General features: G+C 43.4%; 2 protein-coding genes across 4 annotated transcripts in view; one reads left to right on the top strand and one right to left on the bottom strand.

Annotated features, from left to right (window-relative positions):
• Window positions 1-6,028, bottom strand: part of esyt2b (extended synaptotagmin-like protein 2b) — a 29,524-nt gene extending 23,496 nt beyond the window's left edge. The window contains exons 1-4 of one of the 2 annotated variants that reach the window (XM_056434158.1): window positions 5,415-6,028; window positions 1,071-1,112; window positions 395-529; window positions 19-95 (exon numbers count right to left, since the gene is read on the bottom strand). In XM_056434158.1, coding sequence (XP_056290133.1) covers window positions 19-95; window positions 395-529; window positions 1,071-1,112; window positions 5,415-5,777 — 617 coding nt within the window. In that variant the 5' untranslated portion in view covers window positions 5,778-6,028. The remainder of the gene's footprint in view (window positions 1-18; window positions 96-394; window positions 530-1,070; window positions 1,113-5,414) is intronic. The other variant, XM_056434159.1, reaches the window with a different exon arrangement.
• Window positions 6,029-6,626: 598 nt separating this feature from the next.
• dync2i1 (dynein 2 intermediate chain 1) lies at window positions 6,627-16,998 on the top strand. 2 transcript variants are annotated; one of them, XM_056434505.1, is made up of 23 exons: window positions 6,627-6,724; window positions 6,932-6,985; window positions 7,082-7,757; window positions 7,837-7,904; window positions 8,050-8,295; window positions 8,403-8,450; window positions 8,831-8,872; window positions 9,135-9,366; window positions 9,845-9,947; window positions 10,080-10,209; window positions 10,307-10,418; window positions 10,506-10,594; window positions 10,691-10,820; window positions 10,994-11,166; window positions 12,339-12,501; window positions 13,565-13,678; window positions 13,816-13,877; window positions 14,730-14,781; window positions 14,906-14,966; window positions 15,282-15,381; window positions 15,454-15,585; window positions 16,182-16,405; window positions 16,506-16,998. In XM_056434505.1, exons 1-23 carry the CDS (start codon window positions 6,710-6,712, stop codon window positions 16,675-16,677), a joined length of 3,198 nt encoding a protein of 1,065 aa, XP_056290480.1. In that variant the 5' UTR covers window positions 6,627-6,709; the 3' UTR covers window positions 16,678-16,998. The 2 variants fall into 2 exon arrangements, with proteins under 2 accessions (XP_056290480.1, XP_056290481.1); XM_056434506.1 differs by lacking the exon at window positions 8,403-8,450.
• Window positions 16,999-19,312: the final 2,314 nt, after the last annotated feature.

The following is a 19,312-nucleotide window of genomic DNA, read 5'->3' as shown; positions in this document are numbered from 1 at the left end:
TGGATCTGGTGGTCTCACCTGATCTGCAGGTCCATGATGATCTGTCGCTTATCCACGTTCTCTGTATAAACCTTGACCCCGTTGATCCTCAGGGGCTTCACCGCAAGACAGAGGGAACCATTATGACCCCTGCAGCCCTCCAGGCCATCAACACTAAACCAACACCTCCGCATCTCCCAGAGCCCACACGTGGTGGGCACAAGGTCGACCCCCCCCCCCCACACACACACACACACACTCGACACGCACATGGAAACTATTTATGCAACCCGCCGCCGCACGTGTGTCGGTGACGAGCCCGTGTGTTGACGGCGAAGCTCTCCGCCCCACCCCCCACCCCTCCCCTCCCAGCTGTCCCAGCGGCATGCTGCCAGTCGTCCGGAGAGGCGCTCACTTTGTCTCCCATGTTGATCTTGCTGAAGCGGAAGGTGCTGAGGTGGGCGTTGGACTGCTTCACCGCCGGCTCGATGGTTTCGTGGAGCAGCTTCTCCACAAACTGGCACACGTAGGGCCACATCTGTTTCACGGTCTGGGGGGGGGATGCAGACAGAGAAGACTGAACTTCACAGAGAAAACATGGGCGAGTCTTGTTGGGACGATGCCCTTTACATCATACGATTACTCTAAAGGTCACGTGCGTGCATGTGCTGTCAGGTCTTGTGGGATATCATTCTGTCACAATCTCTCCCTCTTTAAGCGAGTATTGTTATTCATACAGGAACGTCTCTGACACTGTGAATGATAAAGTAACTTTAAAATATTTAAGACGAAGCTTGGTTTAAGTAGAATGTGAGTCAAACACGTCAAGCAGAGACAAACGCCATTTTAAATGTTGAGAGCAGCACGTAGATCATTTAAACGTGGCTGCTTTCCAATTTACATCCAGGTCGTTGCCATGGGGATCAACATGGGGGTTAATGCATTGCAGTGCAGCAGAAGCAGTCCGACAAAGACAGCCCCGGTGGGAAGAGGAGCGACAGACATCCATTCCATTTACTCCAGTTCACACGAGGCGTGAAGCCGGGCGCCGCCCGAGCGGGAAATGGAGCGATAGGCGCTCAGTTCTTTACCTTGTTCAGCCACTCCACTCGCTCTATGTCCGGGAAGTTGACCTGCAGGGGAGAAAAAGAGAGCACATGATCGCTGGTGTATGCTGGTTTCTAATAAGGATGGTAATAACATTGTTATAGGAACATTCCACGTGCAAGCCATGCGGTGAAATGGCTTCCACTGCCAGCCTGACTTTAAAATCATAGGTTTCAAATATTTGAGCGATCAGTTTAAAACGCCACCGACCGCTTCGGAGAAGATTAATACACTTAATATTCCAGATACTAATGTGACGAATCGCCCCGATTCAAAACCACAACCGTAGATATGATATTAAATGTTTGCAAAGGATCAACGTGTGCAGAGTCATCATCTCTATCATTCTAATAAGAAGGTCAAATGACTTCAGTATGTCGTGCACATTTTAAGTGCATCGTAAAACCACGATATAGTCAAAGCTCCGACTTAGGAACCTCCCGTTTCAAGATGTTAAGATGTTTCTCATTTCAACCAGGCCTATCTCGGCGGTCTTGGCATCCGGAGCGACACATTTGTGTGATTACGCTCTCAGAGAAGAGAAGGCAGAGTGGGTTTCTATTGAGTTTGGATGCATCAGACCATTTGTTGCAGGAGCACATTGACATAGAGGCATTGCTTCATAGAAAGAAAGAAAGGAGATGAAAGACAATGTAAGATGGATAACACTCCGTCAAGTAGAGGTCATTGAGTTAAAACTTCACCTTCATAATATTTGCTTTTATGACCTTTCCTGTAACGTATAGTATGCCGTTATAAAATAACCGACTTGAGTGCAAACCTTACACCTGCCTTTTCTTCACATCCTGAGTGTGAGCAAAGTGCATTCATGCCTTATGCTATTGAGTTTACAGGTAAATTAGAAAGAATAACAACAATATTGTGCTTTCTCTAATTTAAAGACATGTAGAGGAATACAATCCAACATGTCTCCTACCTCATCTATAACTTCATACTGCCACCTTCCCCTGTACTTCACCTGCACTTTACACATATCACATATCTATGTCACATCTGCACTTTTATCTATATTTATATTACCATTTGCACATACTCTGCACTCTTCTGCTTTGCAATTCTGGTTGGATGCTAACTGCATTTCGTTGCACCAGTACTTGTGCTTTGTGTAATGACAATAAAGTTGAATCTAATCTAATCTAATCTCACATCCCCAAACCTCCACACATCCCCACAATGGTGCTGTGAGGCGGAGCTGCAGATTGACTAATCTTGTTTGACAACCAAAGTAAATCGACCCTTGATTTAATATGAGTTAAAGGAAATGTCTGGGATGGAGTCAATACTGTGCACAAAGGTGTGCAGGAATGCACACGCCGCCTGAATAAATAACAGAAGAACAGCCTTGACTCCTCGTCACACTGAACCAAAGACACATTCCCTAATCTCAACAGAAAGATAAAGTGGTGTTTCTGTCTGGAGTGCTGATGAGAGGTGGCATTCAGTTTGACGTCTACGGGGGAACAGAACTATTCCTCATGGAGGGAGCAGAAGTGCTTATCCAGCACTGACGGCAAACAGTGACAAGAGCAGGAAGACGGGGAGGCAGAAAGTTCTACTTCAGATGACAGCCCCCGGACGATAGTGTTGTTATGCGGTGGAAATAATATCACCCTCTGTGTGAGACGCTGTCATGCTTCATTCTCACACCCGACACAGTGAGCTCATTCAGAGGATGTCGTTGAAGTGACGGACGATGCACTCAACGGGACACACGTTTTAAGTGCTGGACGATAAAACCGAGCTGAAAAGCAGAAAGTGGCAGAAAAGCCGCTCAATTATTCAGCTGCTTGCTGCGTTGCAAAAAGCTTAGAATTAATTGGCGCATATGTCTTGAAAGTGTTATTACGAGTGAAACTAAGAGGGTTGGTCAAACTGCTCTCCACACTGAGTCTGGACCTGGAAACTAACTCAAAATACCAACTCGACTAGGATTTGTGGAGTCTTTGAGGCATCATATATATCACATATGTCATGAAATGTACCTAATTCTCTAAACAACAGTGTGAACTAATGTCAATGGTCCTTTCAGTAGATAATTTAGTCAGCAACTTTGTGTGTGTACAAAGCAATAAATCAATGATATATTTCCATTGTCATATGAAACTAGATAGTCTTACATGTTGGATATTGTAATATCGTAATATTGCAACATGTGCTGTATTTCCATGGTGTACAGACACAGTACAGCAGCAGTTAGCGAGACAGTGTGATGGATGTATTGCGTGGTATTAAGCTGAGATCCATATCCTTACGATCAGTGTAAGTAGCTGCTTATCCAGCCAATGACTCACCCAGATGAATACGGCTGAGGGTCTTAACCCTCCTGTTACCTTTAGGGTCAATTTGACCCCATTCAATGTTTAATGTCAGTGTTCTTTGGGGTCAATTTGACCCCATGCTGTTTTTCACTGTCAAACATATAAGAAATATCAACTTTTTTTATATATTTAAAGGGCTATTTAGGTAGTCAACAAACAAACATAAAGTACCTCACACTTAAACTTGGAAAACAATATTAATTCTAAAAAATGTCTGGAGGTTTTAATTGCTGGGGTCAAATTGACCCCAAGGGTAAAATATGTCAGTAAATATAAAGGTAACAGGAGGGTTAAACATTGAATGGGGTCAAATTGACCCTAAGGTAACAGGAGGGTCTTAAGTGAAACAACGACTGCTCTCCAGCAGTAGAAGTTTGGGAATGTGGGCACCGCACTAAAGAGCATTAGTGGAAGCTGTGCCATGCCTATTAAGGCTCACTCCGGTCTGCCTCGGGGGGGGGGGGACACTGTCACTAGTTAAGATTTAAACACTATAACTATGAATTTCCCACCCCTTGATGACGGCGCAGTATAAATGCAGAGATATGAGCTCCTCATGTCAGCCATGCTAATCAATTACTGCAAAGCCCTGGAAGCTGCAAAGTGTTTTCCTGTGATGCTCAGTCTCCCCAGGTACCACCAGAATTACTTGCAGTGCTTAACTTGCAGTTTCTTTTATGAACCACGGGCTTAAGGACATTCATTATTGCCCCTTAGGGATGCTGGAGCTCCACCCCATCGAGTACCTCCACCCCTATGTCATAGTCTCAATGCCTCCTCGGCCGTGTATCAGCGGAATACGCTTGATACCGTTCTAAAAACATGAGGCTGTACCGAGCGCCACAAACAAGTTGGTGCTGTGACTTCGGGTTGAGTCCGATATGGAAAGCGCTGTATTTATAGTTTGATCTGCACTTCACCTGAGCCACATTGTGTGCTTGGATAGCAGTCGATTCAATGCAATCGAACCCTGTGTCCATTAGTGATTTGCAAACTGGACCCTTGAGACCATCTGTGGTTCTAAAGAATGTTTTAGAACCACAGATGGTGTTTATCTACAGAAGATACGCCAAAAAAGTGCCTGAAGTGGCTTCTACAGCCAGTTTATCTTTGTCCTCTGGACTTTCAGTGGAGTTAACTTGTGGATATGTGGCAGCAGTCAGCATGAGGGAGTTTGGAATTGAATGAATGAATATGGAATATGGACTGATGCATACACATTGTATCCTTCATTTAGGAAACTAAGTGCATTAACCTGTAAAAAAGAGGCCAACGCATTAACTTTGAGATGAATCCCCTTGATGCTATAATCCAGCTCCCTCGAGGCAGTCATTAACAACATGGATTACATGTTTTACAAGCCTCGATGACAATAACAAGAGCCTCGGTACATATGGCTGTGTGACAAACATCATGAGTTGTGCATACATTAGACACACATACAAAACTCAAAATATTGATCATCCGAGTTGATATATTTTGTGTTTTGGATGCCACTTGATGAAATGCAACCCTATATCATTGACTCATGCTAAAGATCTTTGGGGAGGTTTCAGGAGATTCCCAATGAAACCCGGAACACTAATCTGTTAACCCTGAGAAGGAGGAAAACATATGAAGAACCCCGGGGACATCTAACACGTTTGCTGTAATGGAGTGAGTTACTGCAATGGAGCAGTGTGAATCCCAAAATAACAGGGACCCTGTGGGCATGTTTCCCTTGCAGCGTGGTGTCTGGTTCACCATTGTACCCTGCTGTATTTAGACTGGGACTCAGTTTAATGTCACTGCTGGTGGGTGACAGCTGCCTCATCACAGCTTTACAGCTCAACTCTGCTCCTCCTGCTCTTGTCAGCTGATTCCTTCTTCCTGGAAACTCAAAAATATTCCTCGCAAAAATACCACATGCTTTACAGAGAACCAGCTCAAGTGGGATAAACAACGTGGACATATGCATTCATCTCTTGTATATGTCACAGTGTGCCTTACCCATGGTGGTAAATCAGAGATCGTAACACTCTGCTTGATACTTCTCTCATCTTGCTCAAAGAAAGCGAAAGCTCGATTCAGGCGGCTGCGCTTCCCTTCAGTGTTTCTCCTCCACCAGAAAAAGATAACAAGTCCAATCAACAGCCAGCTGAAGCTGAACTCAAAATAGCCCAATGCGTAAATGGGGAAGATGATAACAAACGTCTTTGCTACATTGACCCATGCCTGGGTCAGCTCACTGGTTGAAGACACCGGGGTTTCCTCGGGCACGTTGCCCGCGGAGGGATGGGGAAAGTTGCCGCTCGGCGGCGGCGCGATGTGTCCGTTCTCCTTTGGTAGATGGGCGCCTGGTATATCGGTCATGCTGTCTCTAAAGACGCTTCCCTGCGCGTCCTCCAAGTGTTCAAATGCGGATCAGGTCGGGCGACACGGTTCCCGTGTGCGAAGCGGTGCCTGTCCTCGCGTTGGCTCACCTGCACGCCGGCCCATCGCCTTCGGAGGAATCGTTGGCATTGACCACTTCAGATTGGGCAACGAATAAGAAGCTCGGGTATTTGGCACGGTCAAAAAATAGTCCGCCGAGCCGATCCAGTCCACAGCTCCACTTGCTCCGACTGTCTACACAGGTTAAATGCTCATTTCCCCAAAACGCACAGGGACCATGCACTGCGCGTTAGAGGCGCCCAGAGCCGAGCTAAAAAAGAACAACACACCGCCACCTGGTGCTCGATAGCGGCAAACGCAGGTTGTCGTTTTCATCTGCGCGTCGATAAACGTTGAGGCGGAAATACGGTTCAAGTCAAACAGTCCTTCTTAACAGAACTAAGGAGTGGAATTGCCTGTTCTATTTCAAACAATGTTCCTCAACTTAACAAGTTCGCGTGCTATTGAATGCCGGAGACGTTACAATATTATGGACCTGTGTATAATGACGAACACAGATAAATCGATCAACAGACGAGTTTTACAATACCAAACACTGAAATTAACTCATAAACAAATATAGGTGTCATATGTAGTAGTTTAAATCATTAAAATCAATTAAACTACAAGGTTAAGATGCAGTTTGTCAAAAATAGATAAAGTCATCGGGCGTTGCCACGGTAACTGCTGTTTATTCAGGAGATCTCTCTGCTGTTGATTACAAAGTCTGTTGTCAAGCTGAAGTGACGCGAGCTCCTTGGTTTCGACTAACTGCGCTTGCGCACAACATATTTTCCATCATGGCGGCGTCTTTATCAACATATGAGTTGATTTTCGGCGTTTGAAAGACTTCAACCAACACAGATGAGAACATGCACAGAGACAAGGTACGTGCTTTATCTTTGAACTTCCCGGAAATGTTTTGTTTTCAGTACAATATCGTGTCCGCTGTTGTAAACCAACGTTGTTGTAGGAACTTTACGTCGGTCGCCTATGAGCATGGATTTGGTTTGATATTGTAACAATATATTTGTCTCGTTTATGAATGATTGTTGATTTTGTAATCGAGTGAACATCGACTATTATGTATTTAGAAATTAACCAAGGAAGACACATGGGGACCAGCTGACCTGAGAAGACACATCAGGGTACGTTTTGGGGAGTTTGGGACAGTATGCCAGCTGCATTTATAACAGTAGACAAAATTGCATCCAAGTAACATGGTTTTATTTTATTTTTTTCAGGAGGAGGGACATGCTGATGACAATGTCAGGAGGAGAGATGACAGTGAGAGAAAGCACCGTGGTGGGGAATCCGTAGAGAGACGCCGCAGGGACCCAGAGAAGGAGTCAAGACGAGAGAGAGACAAGCCCACGGAGATTACAAGGGAAAGAAGAGATGAAGACGAAAAAGAGCGAAATTCAGATCGAAAAAAAGAGGCATCGCGGGATAGGAGAGGCGATAAGGAAAAGGATAGAAAGGGAGATGACAGGGAGAAGAGAATGGAGAGAGACAAGTTGGTGGCTGGGAAGAGGCACGATGATGACTACAAGAGGCGGGATAGAGAGGACAAGCATGAAAGGGTGAAGGACAAGGAAAGACACAGAGATAAGGAGAAAGAGAGGGATAAAGAGGGACGCAGTGAGGAGGACAGGGACAAAAGAAGGGAAGAGAGAGAAAAGGAAAGACGAAGAGAAGAGCGGGACAGAGAACACAGGACCGGAGACCGGCGGGAGAGACGGAGACACGAGGAAAGTGGAGAAGGGGAAAAAGATCGGATGGAAAAGCACGAACGAGAAAAGAGAGAGCGCCATCGAGAGAGAGAGCGACACAAAGAGGAATATGAAGACAAGAGGAGCGACAAAGAAAGACGAGAGAGACATGGAGACAGAAAGCATTTGGAAGTGAAGGACGAAAGAGGTGAGGCCACAGCCGTGTGCCCACTTAACTTCACATAATCACAGGGTCATGAGTTCCATTCATGTGTTTCTGATTTCAGAGCACAAAGAAGAACAGAGAAGACATGAAGAGGAGAGAGAAAAGAGACACAGAGCGAGAGGATATCATGTAAGCATCTATACTAATTGTTCATCACTTTTTTTGCATTATGACTAAATTCAATGACATTCTGCCTCTGAGAGAATTCCTCTCATAAACCGTGTGGGTTAAAGTGGTTCCTTCGCCACAAATATTTTTAATTGGTGCTCTCCAGGATGAAAAGCTGACGCATGACGGCGAATCCAGGGAGCATCGAGGCTCGAAGGATTCAGGTGAAGAGGTCAGGCGCCATCGTGGTGACAGAGAGCCAGCAGAGCGGGACAAACGCAAAGAGAGGAGGCAACGGGAGAAAGAGGAGGAGGAGGAGGAGGAACCGGAAAGAAATCATCCCAGAGACGGGACCAGCTCCAAGAAACCTGCATCTGATAAAAGTCTCAAGCGTGAGACTAAAACTGAGCCTGTAAGTCGTCCGTATACTCTAACCCGGAGATCATTTTATCATCTCCTTATGGTTCCCTAATGGATCATATGGCCTTGTTCCCGCCATGTGCCATAATTGTGATCCAGGAGGTATCTCAGCTCCAGATGAACGATGTAGGAGACACAGAAGAGCCCGTAAGATGCTCGCTTTACTTCGCTTTTCTGGGGACTTTAGTTTTTAGTTTGCTGGCGTGTTCTTCTTCTTCTCACCAATAACTGGCTGAAAACAAAATCGCTTGATCTCACAGCTACATGTCCGTTGCTTCTTGCATGGAAACAGTTCACACTGCAGATCATGCTGCAGCTGCTGGTATGAAGTTCTGAACTGAAACAAAAAAAAGAAATGAACTGATTGTGGGTAAATTGGTGTTTGTGTTTGCTGTATTATACAGCGTCTGTGTCGCATGCACCGCACTCGCATTCCTTCACAGCACTTTCCGCTTTTCACTGGAGTGCTGCGTCATTCCAGAGAGTTTCTGCACACTTATTTAAGTTTTCTAATTTTCCCACTTCAGGTTGCCAATGATGAAGATTGTGGCTATGATGATGACTTTGAGGTAATGATACGGCCTTCTGAAAAGGCCACATGCGGTCGAACCATATTCGGTTGTTTTTAAGTTTTTCCATCATGTTCATTTACTTATGTTTGTGTTATTCCTGCATGCTATAAACATTTACGTTCAAAGAAACTGGTGAGTATTTAGAGCTTTTACGAGTGCATCTATTTTCAGTCTCATAAGACGTTTGTGAGCGCGGCATTGTGGTTATTTCTTATTTTTGTGTGTGTGAGTATAACTGATTGTATTTCTCTTTTAAAAGGATTATGAGGAGGACTTTGAGGAGATGGACGAGAGCGCAAATGAAGGCGAGGACGAGAGCGAGCCGCAGCATCCAGAGGTCGGGGAAGAGAGGGAAGAACTTACAGCGGAAAGGAGAAAAGAGATTGAAGCAATTCAGAGAGCCATGGACGAAGAGAACGAGAGAGTCGGAGCAGCTCGGTCCAGACAAACCCCGAGCAGAGAGGAGGAAGAAACGCCCAAAGGGTCCAGAGGTACAGTCCTGTCTTTTTATAGACTGAAAACATATTTCAACTAGAACGGGCACTCGGTAGAGAGCATACCTTCGCATATCACTAGATTGGGCATTGAATTATGAACATTTTGGCATTAGTTGCATGCCAATTGGATAAAAATTGAAGATTTTGACCTTTTCATGACCTTGACCTTAACCTCTGACCCGATCGATCCCAAAATCGAATCAAATGTTCCCCGGATAATAACCAATCATCCCACCAAATTTCATGCAATTCGATTTAATACTTTTTGAGTTATGCGAGTAACACGCATACAAATAAATAAATAGACGGCGATCAAAACATAACCTTCCGCATTTTCAATGCGGAGGTAACTAGAGCACTTGCTGTGTTATTCTATGTCACTGAGTTTCTGTGTGTCTGATCGGAAGACAGTCAGTTATTGTCTGCGCAGCATTATTGGTGATGTGAGGCGTCTTCGCTGCTCTTTTCACAGGATCAGAAAAGAACCAGAGCAGATCCTCCCAACGCGGGAAGTTTATCGACTTTGTAGCCGCAAAGCAGCGCGAAGTCAGCAAGAAAGTGTCCACGAAACAGAAGTAAGCTAACTTACATCAAACATATTCATGTGGAACGGTTTGTAATATGATTTGAGACTCAAAGTTACTCTTTTTTTATGATGTGGGACACTTTTGTCTCGGGGTGTGTGTGTGTGTGTTGTATTTTCTCAGGAAACGCAGTACAGAGCTTCTTCGCTTAATTGATCTGGACTTCTCGATGACGGTGTCTCTGTTGGATCTGCCACCAGTGAATGAATATGAAATGTATATCAGAGCCTTTGGAACTGAGAACACTAAGCAGGTGAGTGTTGGCTCTTTCTTCCTTGACACAGATACCTGGAAGCAAATTATATATATATATATTTTAATAGAATTGAATATAACATGCTTCTTGCCAGGCGTACGTTCAGTGCAATGAGGACAATGCCGATAGAGACATCCAGACAGAGGAGATAGAGGTGTGTGAGAAGTGGACGCAGCATCCTCCAGAGCACAATGGAGCCTCGGGGGGTGAGGAAACGCTTCTTCAAAGGACTTTCTCTAATGGCCTACGACGTGTTTCGATGCAGAGTTCAATCGCTGTGTTTTATCTGACAGATCCAAAGCTCTCCCATGAAGCCCGAAACAAGAGTGAAATGAACTTTGATTCGCAGCGTCTGACAGCGTTCCTGCGCTCGGCCTCTCAGGTTGTCTCTTCACTCAACACTTATTGACTTTCTACATGGAGGCCCTCTTTCTTTCTCCAAAACGTAACGTCTGTTGTCTCTTGTGACCGAATCAAGGTCATGGTTGTCCTGTTGGAGGAGGATCGAGCTGAGAGGAGATCCCTGAGGAAGCCGAGGTCTCAAACAGACACGCCGTCTTTCAGCGACGGAAGTTTACAGCTCAACACTAATTTGTCTTTTCTTTATGGTGCGCACCACAACCACATGCACATCATCTTGATTATTGTACTGCCAAACCACTGTATTCTCATTAGTGTTGTTTAGGAAATGCTGTTTAAACTAGATCATGTGATGTAATTACACATCTCAAGTGTCTCTTCCCTTGGACTGCACCGTTTGTGATTCTTTTGTCGATTGTAGGTCGCCGCATCAGCCTGGTGCACTTCTCTGAGGTGCAGAGGCACACCATGATGTCGGTCCACGGCCCGACAACGACGCCCAGCGCTGTACGTCTTGACAGCTGCACCATCATCTGCATCTGGAACATTTGGGAGCCTTCCAGACCTCAAAAAGTCCTCGTCTACCAATCCGAGGTGACATTCTCAGTTCCTTTTTCATTTGTAGCAGAGGGAGTTGTCACCATCGTCAAATCACCAGACATATTTAGATTTGTCAGCTCAGATTGAACAAACATTCATCATCAGGCCTCATTGCTCTGCTTTCCCATCGAAAATAACACTTAAAATTGCACGTATATTCTACATATTTCATGATGTTGTTAAGTTTTCAAAAAATCCCCTGGTGCTGAACCGAAGAAAATGTCCGGAGTCGAAAAGTTCTAATGAAATGTATTTAATAAAAAGTATTACCAATAGTTGATAATAACTAATAACTGTTAGTAGTATAACTCAGCTGAGGGAGCATGAATCACTGCGTCCACAGACCGCCAAAGCAGTTAACTGTCTAACAGAAGTCAAGCTCACTAAATCTAATCCTCAGCTGAGGGCTTCTCACAGGATCACGGCCTACATGCAGCTGACCTGCATGCAGTGCATCTCTGCCGTCATCCAAAAGGTCAAAAGCCCTGTCTCTCTGGTCAACATCTGTTTTTATACCTCGCGTCCCGGCCCCAGGGGAGATATTCACTTCTCATTGGTTAACCTGTCTAGGTAAAACATGAGTCCTAATCCACTCATTGGCTGAGCCGTCTGTCCGTCGGTGTTGAAAGCGTGTCCACGTCCCTTGACACTTGAAGTCACCTGTCCCTCTTCCTCTGCGTCGTTCTGTCCCCCGCTCTGAATGGCAGGGGTCCTCAGGATGCCTCTGTCTGCTACCCCCTTCTCTCCCAGCCAGGTGTGAACTTCCTTTCCGGCCCCAATTCGCTCCATGAATGGGGTCTCTCCATGTCGGGGGAAGGGGATCCCTTGCTGCAATCGATCTGTTTCCTGGCACACAAAGAGATTCATCTTTACCAGTGTGTTACAGTAATGCATGAAACAATAATCCACAGACATTACCAAACAATATTGTCAATTATTAAACAATAACACACATTCTATAACAACATGTATGAAGGTATGGTATATCAGTAAATCCTAATTTGCATATTGCTTTAGTAAATTGTCTAATTCAACAATATAGATGTCCCCAAAAGGCCAGTCCTAATGTGCAACATGCACCAAAAAACAATTTATGGGAACTACAGTCACACAACCAAAAAAAGCACAAAACACCATCAGTAACCTGTTATTGTTCCCTGCTGCAGGTGCAGTGTTGTTGCTTCAGCCCTGGAAAAGCCATCCTGGTGTTTGCAGGTACGTCAGTGGGCTCCGTGGTGCTGTGGGACCTGAGGGAGCGCGCCACTGACCACTACTGCCTGAAGATAGGGGACGGTGAATGGACTTTCCGACAGCCTACCTTCTCCACTGGTATGTGATAGAAGAGAATTACATTCTTTGTTTACACGTGGACATGATCTCCAGAGTTTGAAACCGAGATTTCCCCAAAGATGTAACAATTTCACGCTTTTTGTTCCTTTTTCTTTCCATTCTGTCTGTTCTGCGATGCATCACATGGTGTCATTATGTGAAGAAGGTGGTGATTTCCACAGGGTTCCTGCAGGTTTCACCAAATTAAGTCATTTCATTTTTAATACCACTGTAAGAGCCATTTTGTTTGTTTTTGTTTTGTTGGACCTCCCATCACTAGGGGGCGTAGGGCCGCTGTCAATTAGGACAGAGAGCCATATGACAATGTGTCACAACGAATGTTTGGATTTCTTCCATTTTTTGGAACAGATGATGGGTTTTGACAGGGAACGTATCTTTTGATTTGTGTTGGAAAAACATACAACTTTAGAAATATATAACCTTTCATTTTTAAAAACTGGACATCTGTTTATTGCACGCGTCTAAACTAAGTCACGACACAAACACATGCAATTCAATACCTAACTCACAGTCTTAATAATATGAACATGAGCACTGACAACCAGTAGGAATAATAAGGCCTAAAGTGCATGAATGTATTGATATTTCTATTATATTGTTGTCGGTACACGCCAGTCGTAAATAACAATGAATTATGGATAAGCGGCAGAAAGGATGAATAAATAGAAGAGTACCAAAATAAACTATTTTAACTTTTTTTATTGTGCATCCATTTAACAATAAATGCAAAAACAAATTATTTAAGAAATACATGTCTTTGTATTTAAATAATCAAAATCCAATCATCTTTCCTTCGTGTAAAACTAAATATGAAGTGTGCATCCAGAAGCTTGTACCAATTAATGGCAATCAATAATATCATGACATCCATCAATCAATCTGAAACCTGTATCATCAAGGGAGGGGTTTGAGGAGCCCACAGTGGTCCGCATCTTCATATCTCGCTACATATTTGTCTGTCCAATCAATTGTGAGGGATTTAATTTAAATCACTTTTTTTTTGTTCGCTCATCGCCTCTCTTTCGTCACCTCGTCAACACAGATGGAGTGATGGCCGGCTCGAGACATCTTTCATCTGTGACATCTGTAGAAGTCGTCCCGTCCACGGCACCGGGCGGCCTGAGGCCAGAGGTCCCCCTTCTGGCATCCGAGGAAGGTATGGAATGGTATCTGGGCGGTGAACACATTGATCGAAGATCTTGTGTATGGTTTTATGAATACGCGTCATGAATATGTGTTTCTGCCAATCACAGTTGGGTTTGAGTTAAAGCGTTATTCTGTTTTATAATCCAGAGTCGTCGGGATTGTCATTCCAGCTGGCTTCTCTGGATGAAATGGGGCTTTTGAATTTCTGGGTAAGTTGGGTAACAAAGTAGATCCTGTGGATTTTTTCTTAACGTCTGAGATTTTCAAACTGAGATGCGCTCCACGCCACGGGAGAGTTGAAGTGGGGGAATTGAGAGAGAGAAATGTGAGGGCGAAGATACTGGTGAGGTATAAAGGACAGGAAGTTACTTATTCTAGTTTTGGCCTGCTCAGCAACAGGGTCAGCAGTAGCGGCTAATTGCGGCAATTACAGAAAATGTTCACTCCTGATGGCCGTGGCTAAAATAAGAGTCCTTCTCAGAGTCATAACGCTGCAGAATTTAATGATGCACATATTTCTTAATTCAGCAAGACTTACTTTTCCTGTGGATTCTATTATCATTTTATTAATCACCATTAATCTCCTAGCTGCAGAAAAAAGATGGTCCCTAACTGTAGAATCAACACATTCAAGCAGTTTTTTTCAGCCTCAAATACATTAATTTATAGTTCTGTACAATCATGAGTTCGTTGAAAACCACAATTGCAAATAGACACTGCGTCATATACTTTTGATGGAGCGAGGTTGTAAACAAATACAGGCTTAAAGAGAGTAAACCCACAGCGACCTCACTGACTCCATGGCAACAGTATGCTTGCTTTATCCCATTCACATCCTCAAAATTAGGAGAACTGTAGTTCCAAGACTTTTAAGCATGATTCTAGCCTAAATAGGAGATAATAGAGACTAATCACAGGGGTGTAAAAAATCCATTCAGTACAATCCAATAAAATCTGTCTGTGTTAAAAGCTTGTGCTCAGGGCCATTCTGAAAACTCTGCAGACAAACAGCAGAGTCATGCCTTGATGGACTTGAATGATCTCCTCTCTGTGTCCTTTAGGTGGTGGTGCAACTCCCAAAAGCCAACGAGGCCGGCTCTCCAACTGATCTAGGTAAGGCAGGCCCGTTTTAGAGCACTCCCTGTTTTTTCCGACAACATTCTCATCTTTCTCACACATGCTCTCTCTCTCTCTCTCTCTCTCTCTCTCTCTTTCGCTCCCTCGTTTTCCCATGCAGGGCTCAGGCCTGGCGGAAAAGTCAAGTTACTTCACAGCTCCCGCCTCCTCACTGCTGAGAGGTGAGATTGATAAATAGCTCGTGATGACCATCCATCAAAGCCGACCACCGGGCTCAAAATACCCCACAACGTCTTCCTCCCCCGGGGGAACACAGCTGCTCCGTCGCGGTCATACGATCTTGTTATTCCTGTGGGCTGGTGTTTTTGTCACCTCGACATTTGATTGGAACACAAACGTGTATATGTGCAGTGTGAATATGATGAGGTGTTGCGAGCCACTGTGGCACCGATTGTTTTTGGCTGGGAATGTGTTAACCTTTGACCTGCGGTTTGTCTTGTGTTCTTTCCTCCTCTCCGGGTCTGTCCGGCTCTCAGGGCGTCGCGACGAGACGCCGCAAAAACGGGGCCGTTACAGACGCTACTTTTGAAATTCCTTCCAACCGACTCCAATCATTTCTTCATCGGCACCAACATGGTGAGCGTCATCTTGTCTGCCATCAGATTATGTGTCATTTAGTGACAGTGCATTAATGCCTTTTCTTTTTAGGGTCTGGTCAATCATGAGACAAGTCACGGCTTAAAGGCTCCGCCAAAGTTTTACAGGTTCCAGGAAGCCGGAGTACGACTTATCGATGTCACCTCTATCCACTTTTCTCCATTCAGGCAACACTTGTTCCTGGTGAGAATGACATTTCTTTGAGGACTATTCATATCCATGCCCACCCCTCCTCCAAAATGTTAACATTTAATATATTTTGAGTACAGGAGCAGTGGCCTGCAAAGATGAAATGCTTTGCACAAAAGCACGAAAACGACTCTCATATTTCAGGGCGCCTTTTAAATGGCTGCATATTAACATTTTACTTAAGTGGCAATATAGTCAATAGCAATTTTCTAAATGTGTGTCAAAATACCATTTTAAATTATATATTGCTGCAGAGAAGTCCAGGTCAACACATCATGTTTTATAGTTTAGTGTTTTTTTCATAATGAAAAATGCTCATAATATATATAATATAAGCTAATATATCCCAAATCATATTGCAATTAGAATATCAGTTAAAAGAAATTCAGAATTGTTCAACCCTAAGTATGTTCCATTACAGAGATTGGATGTTGAGCTAACTTTATTGACATTGCAGCAAATGCTTTACTATTAAGACCGCCATTTATTAAAAAGATATTATGCGACACAAAGTAACACAAATTTAAAATATAAGCCAATAAAAGCCAATAAAACGCGACATAATGTAGTTTCCCCTGTCCTTATTCCAGGTGGGTTGTGGGGACGGCAGCATCAGGCTGCATGAGGTCAGCCGTGAGCACCCTGTGGCCCAGTGGAGGAGCGGTACCGCTGGGGAACCGGTGGTCTCGCTGCAGTGGGCCCAAACCAGACCGACGGTCTTCTGTGTGCTCGACGGCGCCTCCACGATCCACATATGGGACCTGCTGGAAAGCGACGCACAGCCTGTGGTCACCGAAAGGATGGACTCGGACAGGTAACACCAGATGGACGCGAGGGGTGATTTTTTCTTCTTCTGAGTGACATTATATTTGTCTTGATTGATATGTGACGCTTGTCTTCTGCCCCCCTCTCAGGGTGACCGCCATGGCCGTGTTTGGAGACTCGGGACAACAAAACACATATTCAGGAATAGCACTTGCACACGAGTCAGGAAAGATAGAAATGCAGTATTTCACGAAAGCTTTTACTGTGCCCACTGCTGCAGAAGAGGAGAAGCTGGAGAGTCTGGCGACCGACGCCTTCTGAAACACTGCAGCTTGTCTAGCTCGGCTTTTTAATAACCCGGAAGAGCACAAAGATCAATTTATGGTTCTGTTTATGGTAAATTCTGTTCATACGCTATGTGTTATATTTAAATTGGATGTGTTTGTTTTTCTCACTTGGAAAAGAATAATTACGAAAAGAATGTGGCTGAAGACCAAAGGTCCCCTACAAGGGGCACAATAACATTTCATATCCTCCATAATTATACGAAACATATGATGTACATATTTGTTGATGTCATTTTTTTCTACTGCTTGATAGTATCAACTTTGATTTTTATATAATAAACTGACTATATCTGTATTTTTATTTTTGCGTTTTTAACTTTTGAAGTCCCTGACGCTACAACATGACACAACAAGTTTAACCAGAATTTGATATCCTTTAATTTATTCATTAAACAGTTTGGTTGTATTGTCTTATATATTGTTTAGTTTTTCTCCCACATGAAGGTCTTTGTTATGTGAAAACCACATCTTAAAAATGACCACAAAAGTACAATGTATTGCATCTGAAAATTGCCCTAGTTTGGATGAATAGATTTTGGCCTTCGAATCATTTCATAATTTATTGGTCAAAAAATTGTCAAAATGTAGGATATTAGTCTGAAGAATATCATCTGATAAAAATGTAGTAAAGGATGATTCCCAGAAAAGGTGCTGAAGACATGACCTCAGTATCCTCAATGGTAGGTCCGTCCTTGTGTTTAACGATGGGGGCATTTGGATGAAGAACTAAGTACCAACATGAAGTACCAACATCAAGTACCAACATCCAACATCAAGTACCAACATGTTCTGAGAAACCATTTGTAGTTGAAGTTGTGCGACCGGCTGCCATGGATGTAGCTGAGCAACCCGTTGCTTGGCAACGAAGAAATAGCCCATCGGTGCCGGGAGAACAAGCTATTAGCGCACGTGATGTGTTTATTGTTTTTAGCTCAATTAAAAGATTGTTGTGTGAAGTACGAACTCACTGCTGCTTCCGGACTACATCTCTACTCGTTGGTGGAAGGTAAAGACAAACTCTGACTTAGTGTACCAACTTTCAGGGTGATCTTCACTCGATAACTACTTACTGTTACCAAATACGTAGGAGGAAGAACTACTCAGAAGTAAAAAATGCTCTCTTGCAAGTTTTCAAAAACGTATTATATAAGCTGTATGAGCATAAAAATATACATAAAGGACCAAAAGTAGAACTTGGTACTTGATTATATGAATTTATGTCCAATCATCTCTGTGTAGCAGCTGATAATGATCTCAACATTGAAAATTATTTAAAATAAATAATAACTAATGTTTTCAGAATTGAAATGTAGTGGAGTAAAAGAATATAGTAGCATACAATTAAAATATACAAGTAAAGTAAGTAAGTGAAAGAACAATACTTGTCATTCCACCACTGACCAAAGAGCATAACATTTGTTTCCCCAAAACTTTATTTGTCAAATATCCAAACAGATAAGAGACAATAGAATTTTTGGGGTTTTAAAGTAGTATATATAACAGAACTGATTATTAATAATAATAATAATAATAATAATAATAAATAACAGTAAAAAAGTGGTTTCCCTGTTTTCTAGAATTACAATTTTAGTGCTTCCAGTTAAAATGTCCTTAATCCAAGAATGATGGCATGACTACAATCCAGCTTCTATACCTAAGAGAGAGTGTATTGCTCTCACAATACGAAGGTAGGGAGTTGGAGAGTGTCTGTAACCATAACTGTGTAACATATTTTTGAGGCACTAGATTATTCAAGCACGTGTGTAATTTATTACCATGATAACAATACTTCATTTTTAAATATCACGGATATCGCAATACTCCTAATTACGTTTGTGTCGCTCTTCATGTCCATGGAAAAGTCAATGTCACCAGAACAAAAGGTCGGTGGATGCGGCTGAGGCCCCGTGCAGAAAGTGGCGTAAATGGCGGCGCCAGGAGAGGAGACGAGAACAACGACCGTACTCCTCCCCAGTCCCACCCTGAGGCTGTGGGCTCAGGAGCGTGGCTCATCACATGGGAGGACGCTTGGGAAGCAGAATCTGTTCAGGCAGGATGTGAAGCCAGCTACAGACATGGTAGACCATGTCAACGTGATGCATATGCTGCTGGGCTTCGTGCAATCCCCAAGATGTCTAAAACACCATATCTTACTTCTCTTTATCTGAATGAATTTTTTAATTTTTTAAATTGAATATCTTTTCCATCTGTCTTGTTCTAGGAGTACGTCGGCTCGGTGGACTTGAGCGTGGACCTGGCGGCTCTCCTCCAGGGCTCAGTCAAATGCCAAAAAGGGAAGCCTCCCAGCACCAAGGAAACCAAGAAAGAGGCTTTTGATTGCTATATGAAGATCATTTACGGGATACACCCTATTATTAAGGTTTCTTCATCTTCCTCCCCTCACTTGTTTTTTCTGCTTATTTTCGATACTTTTCAAGAATACACCGACTTTTGGCAAATTCTATTTATAATCAGTTGCCTTTTAATGTTACATTTTAGACCCTGTGCCCCCCAATTGGGGTGAAATGTAAACATTGTGGTTAAACTGTGTAAAACATAATAAACACGAGCAGATATATTGATGTTGTACATCAAATTTAAGAATTAGC

This window comes from Pseudoliparis swirei, chromosome 16, assembly GCF_029220125.1.
Source record: "Pseudoliparis swirei isolate HS2019 ecotype Mariana Trench chromosome 16, NWPU_hadal_v1, whole genome shotgun sequence".
Lineage (NCBI taxonomy): Eukaryota > Metazoa > Chordata > Actinopteri > Perciformes > Liparidae > Pseudoliparis > Pseudoliparis swirei.
This window is presented reverse-complemented; position numbering and strand designations above follow the sequence as displayed.

Coding starts and splice junctions, on each gene's coding strand:
- dync2i1 (XM_056434505.1), top strand. Junction 13,679..13,815: donor CCTTCTGGCATCCGAGGAAG/GTATGGAATGGT, acceptor TTTATAATCCAG/AGTCGTCGGGATTGTCATTC. Junction 14,967..15,281: donor CGCCTCCTCACTGCTGAGAG/GTGAGATTGATA, acceptor TCCGGCTCTCAG/GGCGTCGCGACGAGACGCCG.